At 47.7% G+C, this 8,160-nt stretch overlaps 1 protein-coding gene across 1 annotated transcript; it reads left to right on the forward strand.

Moving 5' to 3' along the window:
- The first annotated feature begins 225 nt into the window (after positions 1 to 225).
- Positions 226 to 5,249, forward strand: LOC133899945 (transcription factor WRKY5-like). Its single transcript, XM_062340993.1, has 6 exons — positions 226 to 544; positions 654 to 740; positions 891 to 1,079; positions 2,429 to 2,725; positions 2,994 to 3,107; positions 4,444 to 5,249. The coding sequence occupies exons 1-6, from the start codon at positions 287 to 289 to the stop codon at positions 5,149 to 5,151; spliced, it is 1,653 nt and encodes a 550-aa protein (XP_062196977.1). The 5' UTR covers positions 226 to 286; the 3' UTR covers positions 5,152 to 5,249.
- Positions 5,250 to 8,160: the final 2,911 nt, after the last annotated feature.

Raw genomic sequence — 8,160 nt, forward strand, 5'->3', positions numbered from 1 at the left:
CCTTGTCCCTTCACGCTACGTGGACACACATGCACAATTACCGATCCACCCCTTCTTTCCCCACGTCATGCAACGCAGCGCCTGACGCGGTTGGCCCACCCGCGCCATGCGTCCTTACCGCCTTCCCATTGGTCCACATCCACCTCATATTTTTCGTGTGTTTATTATTAATTTTATTTATTTCTTTTAGTGCAGTCCAAAGTACAAGTCCATTAGCTTTTGGCTTCTCTTGTGTGTACCCGATGACCTCAATTGACACAAGTAACAATAAAACCTGCTCCCTTCCATGGAGATGAGGCCAGAGCAGCGCCACCGCCACGACCACGTCCACGAGGAAGCTGAGGAGGAGGGAGACGCCATGGAGCACGGCGGTCTCTCTTTGCACCACGGAGCCACCACCTTCGGCCGGCGGCGCGACGAGGAGGGCGGCCGCCGGGGTGAGATCCGGGAGGTGGACTTCTTCTCTCGAGACTCTAGTGCCCGACGGCAAGAACACGGCGGTCGTCGAGGTGGAGTACAAGGTGGTGGCCGTGAAGACGTCAACGTGAGTCACCTCGATCGTCGCGCACCGTCCGGCTCGTGCTGATTGCTGAAGCGGTTGATTGCGCGTTTTGCACACTGTGAATTAATCGGTTGTAGTTCTTTCGGTGCAGATCGGGCTGCTAGACCTACTGACCACAGCCACCGCCACCACGACAAGCGCCGCCGGCGAGGAAGGGGGAACGGCGAAGAATCACAAAGTTGGTTAATTTTTGTTGCGTATAAATAGGCTTCTGAGAGTATTTTTTTTCCTTTTTTCTCTTAGTTAGATCCTACATACTGATTGATGCGTGCGATCTGTTCTTGGCACATGGCTACCATGTTGTGATACGGTGTTTATGTGTGCGTAGATGGAGGTGACGGCGGTGGAAGCGGATCTCCGGCGGGTGGTGGAGGAGAACCGGCGGCTGCGGGGCATGCTCGAGGAACTAACCCGGAGCTACGGCGCGTTGTACCAACAGGTTCTCCAGGTCACGCAGCAGCACCCACATCACCACCATCCTGATCTCATGAACAACAACCGATCATCACTGACAACTGTAAGTACACTGCTTCCTCCTAATTTATCCATATATGATACTTGCATCATGCATGATCTCCATCTTCTGGAGTGCGTCTTCTGTCAATTTCATTTTTTCGACCTGCTGCTTGATTTTTCCTTCTTTTCTGGGTGGGATAGTTCTTCCTTTTTCGGAGGGGATGCTTCGGTAGATTCCATTTGAACACAGGAAAATGTCCATGTTTCGACGGAAATCGAATTGTTATATGTGAATTTTTGCGTTCTAAGTAGTACTCTTCAAAATCTGTCTAATTAGACTTGTTAGTCCTTTGAGATATATATTTTTCTTTTGAACAATTATTTGCCTATCTTCTTTAATTCACTCCTCTTTGGCAATCACATCTAGCTATGAGGAATCATATTAGTTATGACCAACTTCACGCTAATCCATTTGAATCCGGATCGACCACACAATTTTCCAAATTCAGTTCTCGTTCCACATATACTCCCTCCGGTTTTAAATATATTACGTTTTGATCAAAATCCGATCAAACTTTTAAAACTTTTACCGTCAATAGCTTCTAAAATATTTATTTTGGAAATCTAAAAATATTTTTTAAGACAAATCTACACGTATGAATTTTATGTTTCAAAGTAAATATTTTAAAAGCTATTGATGGTCAAAGTTCTAAAAGTTTGATCGAATTTTAATCAAAACATCATATATTTAAAACCAGAGGAAGTATTAAACCTATGCTAGCTGGAGAAATATATATGTGCTAGGTACCAAGATTCTTCAGTATCAATAGTCGTGCAATAATGTAGGGGTCATAGCTAGATTGGTGTGCATGCACGCACGTTCATGTAAGATCCTCATCAAATCCTGCCACGTGATGGAGCTTACATATAAATGCCTCAGTTTACTTATTGATCGAACATATAAAAAATTACCCCCAGATAATATAATCAACTACTAATGCAGTAGAGTCATAGAAGCGTGGGGCCGAGGATGGCACTGACTGGATTGGTTAGTACATTACTTCTTCCGAAACTTTGTCAGTGATCATCTCAAAGAAATTTCTTCCAAACCAATAATTTAGTTCGTATATTCGCCTCAAAATAATTTGAATTGCAACAACCACTGTTGAATAACACGGCAATGGTACATGAACAAGCTTCCGAGAGCCTCCATTTGGATCTTTTCAGTCTTGCTTTGCTCACAGTGACACACTAATCATGAACACCACAGCAACTACTAAAGCTTCATTACTGTAGAAGTAGTTAACATGTTCTCATCCCATTCATGCAAACTTTCAATTGCTTCCTCGCTTTCCTCTTTGACTAACGGAACGTCATGTACTTGTCGATTGCCACCAAACCTCGACGCAGACCCACCTGACCACAGCGGGCGCGCCCAACACGTCGGCACGGCAGTTGCTGGAGGCGCGAGAGTCCCCCACGGCGCAGCCGCTGGCCGATGCTGGAGTGGACGACGAGGCCAGTGACGGGGTCGGGGAAGCGTCGCCTTCGCTGAGCAATGCAGCAAACAGTAATGACGTCGACAGCAAGAGGAAGATATCTCAAGATGGGACGGCGCCGCCGAAGGAGAACGGCGAGCAGGCGTCGTCGGAGCTGCCGGGCCGGAAGGCGAGGGTATCCGTGCGCGCGCGATCCGAGGCACCAATGGTAATTACTCGCACCAACAATGATTTGTTTTATTATTAGCCAAAAAGAAGTGTTTAAATGAAAGAATTGAAAACACAGTATACGTACAATACGTGGTGCAGCAACGACGTGCATCCATAGAGGAAGTCTGAGAAAAAAAATTAGCTGGTTCTTTCATTCATTGTCGTCTGAACATCAAATCTTGTTTGCAAAAATTAGGTTTCAGAATGACCTGCGTATACCGAAATTATGAAACATTCTGTAATTTTACCATTTTTTGGAACTGCAGATTAGTGATGGTTGCCAATGGAGGAAGTACGGGCAGAAGATGGCCAAGGGTAACCCATGCCCGAGAGCATACTACCGGTGCACAATGGCTGCGGCATGCCCCGTGAGGAAGCAGGTAATATTTGCACGATCTATCCATACAATATATGCATTGCATCATTTCTTTAGATTTCAGGAGTTCAGTTGTTGGTCGACTGCAGGCGTTCTGCTATCTGTAGAAGCAACATAGATATCATTTTTCTTATGGGCCTCTGGTGTTAGCATTAGCAGTTTGGTATTCCATGTTTTCTTTCCCTAGGAAGGGTATCTGCATGTGTTCTCAACTGAAAAGAAAACCTTATGATAGTTCAACCGGCTAAAGTCTACTCTTTCATTGCTAAAGAAAATGTTAAATTACCTTTGTTGAATATGATTATTAGCATCCCTTACCTAGCTTTATAAAAAACGAAACTCAAAAAATTGGGAATTAAGTTCAACTAAACAAGTTTAATTTGCTATATATATGGTACGGTATATGTAATAACCGCATGACTTCACTGAATGCATACTAAAATGGTTCATTTTGCAGAAAAAAGCCAATGGACTGCGTTAGATTAACAATAAAACTGAAAATAAACTCCACTAGTAAAAAAAAACCATTGATTACCAAGTATAAATAAGAAAATTGTACTTGAAACATCATTAGTAAGACCTAGGTTTTTTCTCATTTTGTTTTGCCAAACTCCACTTTTTTTTTTGTGATTATGAGGTGACGCACATGCGCCGCAACGCACATCACACTCCTGAAAATGTGCAGGGGAAATCTAAGTGTAAGCTAGGTACAAAGGTAGTTTTTATTTGTAGTGGTGACTAAATATATATGTCTGTCAATAGCCAATATATGCATACAGACCCAAAATCAAAATAATTAAGTCCTATGTCAAGTAGTCCTCTACTTGCTTCTGCACATGTACCAAATCTCTAACAAATGTGGGGTTTTTTTCCTTTCTGAAACTTGGCACGCATATGAATTAATTAAGCAAGATCATGCATACATATTGTTGACTTACAGTTTATCATATCTCCAATTTTCCATGCTAATGTGAACATACCCAATAATTTACAGCTGGACCCTTGCACACCTATTACCCCAATAATTCCATTCCAAGCATATTATTATACCGTCGATCTCTCTATCCTCTCTCCATCCATCTAGCTGTAAACACACACGTCTACTAACTGCATAAAATGGCTCATTGGACCATTCACTATCTAGTTGCAAGTTTCCAACGCAATATGTTTCTGTTGTTTTCCGTGCAGAGACGCTGATAGCTCACCAAACAGTCGCTGCGGTATTCTAAAGCCCATGGCATGCTTCACATGCTTGCATGCATGCTTACGTGAAGGCATGCATCAAGCTAAATATATTCAGCATGCCGTTGGTAACTCAAGCCACGTCTGCATGCTTGCAGGTGCAACGGTGCGCCGAGGACAAGACGATCCTTGTCACGACTTACGAGGGCAACCACAACCACGCGCTGCCGCCGGCGGCCACAACCATGGCGAACACCACGTCTGCTGCCGCGGCCATGCTCCTCTCCGGCCCGGTCACCAGCCGCGACGGCGCCGCAGCCCTCCTCGGCCACCCCGCGGCGCTGTACCACCACTCCATCCCCTACGCGTCCACAATGGCCACGCTCTCCGCCTCCGCGCCGTTCCCCACTATCACCCTCGACCTCACACAAGCGCCGGGCGCCGGCGGGAACGGCAGCTTGTCTCACGGACTCCACCGCCCGCCGGGTGGTATCCAGCACCCTGCGGTGGCCCCTGCGATGCCGTTCCCGGTGCCGTCGCCACTGGCGATGTACCTCCCGCAGAGGGCGCCCACGGCGACCATGCCGGCCGAGCTGAGCGCGCGGCCGCTGTCGGTGATGGAGACGATGACCGCGGCGATCGCGGCCGACCCCAATTTCACTACAGCGCTGGCGGCCGCCATCACGTCGATCATGGCAGGTGGAGCTCATCAGGTTCAGCCTACTCCACGTGGCGGCCCTACTGTCGGCGTCGCTGGAGACGGCAGCGGCGGTGCCGGAGCCGCCACGGTGGCGCCGACGGGCGGAGCACATGCGAGGTCCGGGTCGCCTCGATTCGCGACGCAGTCATGCACCACGTCCACTTAGAACTTGTAAGCATGAATGTATTTATGTACACACACATACGAGGTATACTTGTATTATGTACAGTTAAAAAGTTGAGATAATACTAGGTGATTAATGCACGTGGAGTTGTGTTCTTGATTGTGCAGAGAGGCATAAAAAGTGTCACAGATTCCCATTTTGTGTCGCTTAACTCGTTTTCCTTTGGTCAAATCTGTGTTTCTTTGGTCAAATTTGTTGGTACAAATTATACGACGGAAATTGACTGGACCGGTCCAACTAGCCGTCCCTAGTTACGGCCCATGAATGGCGCGCGATGACCCTCGCTGAAGGTAGCCTCGAGGACTCTCGACGTGCGCGACCGGTCTGACTCGGTGTCGCTCGCTAAGTTGCCCAAAGGGATGCAACGACGATGGTCGGACGTCGCAGTAGCGCGACTTGATTGCTGGGGCAGCGCCAACTTGGAACACGACCGGAACGTCGGGCGAGACCGCCATGTTAACGGCGGCGACCTGAGAGGTTCCGCTCCGGCGTGACGGCAGTGCAATGCAATATTGACGCCGGGAGGTGATGGTCCTCAAGGGAAAATCAAGGATTCGCGATCTCAAAGCCTGTACGTGCACCGGACTTAGACACGCCGAGACCTGCACGCTGCCCTCCGCCCTCCCGCCCGTGACGACCACCATGCCCTCGGGGGCGCTCTCCGACATGAACTCCACCCCGCTCGGCGCGCCCCGCCCGAAATCCGTCCCTTACACCACGAACCTCGGAGTGGCTGTGACCGCGACGAACCCCGGCTCGTGGAGCACATCACCTATCACGTTGAACCACGTGCAGGGCCGGTATCGAGATATTGATGATCAGGATGAAACTAAAAACAGGACTCTATTAATTATCGAGCTTAGTATAAACTTAAATATACTTTTTTTTTATAAAATTAGTAAGAGGAATTATTGTGGTAACCTCTTTGGCAAAGCTGATGGACTTGTAGGATTCGGCGGTGACATCGCGGAACACATCGGTGAGCCCACCATGGGAGGCAACCCAGACATCGCCTCCAAAGAGCACATACCGCTCATGGGGGTCGGACAGCTCGTAATGGCCAACGAGTATATGGTCCGTCACGCGACGCTCGAATGAGGTGAAGGCTGCGGACAAGGGCGCACCAAGGAATTCGAGAAGCTGCTCCAACCTGGTGTGTCCACTAGCGCCAGCGCAACGTACATGACAGCTGGCGATAGTGTGACGTCGTCTGTGTGGGTGGAGGTGGTGGTGGCAATGTTTGTTAGTAAAAGCACTAGGTGCTTGGCGAGATGGAGTGCTAGGGTCGTCTGCCCATCCATGCAGTGGATCAGGACTGCATGAGAGAAAACAGTTTCATCGACTTCTTTGTGCACGAGAGAATTGTTAATTTAGGTTGCTGCTAATTTGGTGTGAAAGAACCAAAACCCATATATAATCATATAACTAGTACCGATTGAAGTTTAAACTGCTGCTTTGTTAGGTCACTAATAATATACGTATATATCTATATGAGAGGGCCCCTTGAGTTTTGAGGCCCGGGGTGGCCGGCACTGACCACATGTCGCACTCGTCGACTGCCTTCCGGATCGCCTTTGACATGCGCACGACGCCGCGCAGTTGCGGGTGCGCTGCACTTTGGTTTAGCTTTTCTCCCACGGTTCTTGAGGTGCTCGATGCGTGGCGATCGAGTTCTAGCTGGTTGCCTCGTGCTGCAGCCACGTACGTTGCAACAAATTTGATGTGGAAAGCTAAAAATTTCCCGCAAAAATTAATTGTTCTGCTAAATGGCCATGATTAGAAATTCTTGGAAGTCTTTGTTCGTAGTAATCGTACCAGTGGTAGTTCCGGTGTCAACTTTTGACGGGTATTTGATTTTTTCCATCCTGTCATCCGGTAAATGACAAATTTGCTACTAGATCTACTATCATAAATTCAAGGACTCATTTGTCATCGACAATGAGAAATCACCATTTCAATAAAATAATAAAAAGTTAAATATTCTGAGGATGCCGCACACTATTTCGGTGGCCATGGGGTGCACGATGGCCGACCGGTCAAACGTGGGCGCCAAAACCACCGGTCATGCCCCACGGCACGCCACTACCGAGCACTTGCCCTTGAACTGCCAGAAGCTGTACTTGTCTGCCACCACGTACTACATCGCAATGCCTCCGCCCTCGAACAGCGTTGCCTGCATGGCGAGCACCGGGCCCGAGAGCTCGTTGGCCTCCACACTCGGGACGAATCTCAGGAACGCAGGGATGTCGTGCCTTGGCTCACTGGGCAGACGGTGGGGGTCGTCGCAGGCCTCGGCCTCCAGTAACAGGAGCAGTCAAGGACAATGTCGCCGGTGGAGCGGAGGTAGGCGAGCTTCCCTGCTAGCGGGAAGAAGACTGCGATGGCAAGGAGAATACTATTGACGCCAAAAGATATCACTGAGTATCTCATGTGCAATATTCGGCGAGCAACACCCAAGATACCTCGTCGTGTTAGTGCGTCGTCAGATCTTTATCGTCACCCACACTTGGAAGGGACCCTATTAGAGCGAGGATGACCGGTGGCTTATCTATAATTATTGGGATCAAGAACAGGTAGCAATATAAATTAGAAAAGAGAAAGAGACTACATAAACTAGGCAAAAGAAGAAAGGTAAAAAAAGATTGATTTGATCGATTGGTTGATTATTCTCAATCGGTCATGACCCTCTTATATTTAAAGAGTGACAAGTCTTAGCCGTACAATATCAGAACTCCTAATTTAAATTGAATAGGACTTACAAATATGATTCAGCTTGCCTTCCGATCTCCAAACTTTTCATAACTAACGTATCTTTCTTAGTTAACCACGTGAACTCCTATATATCTACCAGAGTATTTTTTATCACAGTTCGGCTTTCACAGTTCATTGGTCACAGGAATTGTTTACGGTCGTAGCAACTGTTCACTAGTTTGTAGATATTTTTTATCTGGTAGGAGTTACTGCGCACTGGTTGCAGGTATTGTTCATGTA

Source organism: Phragmites australis, chromosome 2 (assembly GCF_958298935.1).
Source record: "Phragmites australis chromosome 2, lpPhrAust1.1, whole genome shotgun sequence".
Taxonomy (NCBI): domain Eukaryota; kingdom Viridiplantae; phylum Streptophyta; class Magnoliopsida; order Poales; family Poaceae; genus Phragmites; species Phragmites australis.

Coding starts and splice junctions, on each gene's coding strand:
- LOC133899945 (XM_062340993.1), top strand. CDS start 287: ATGGAGATGAGGCCAGAGCAGCGCCACCGCCACGACCACGTCCACGAG. Junction 545..653: donor GTGGCCGTGAAGACGTCAAC/GTGAGTCACCTC, acceptor CTTTCGGTGCAG/ATCGGGCTGCTAGACCTACT. Junction 2,726..2,993: donor CGCGATCCGAGGCACCAATG/GTAATTACTCGC, acceptor TTGGAACTGCAG/ATTAGTGATGGTTGCCAATG.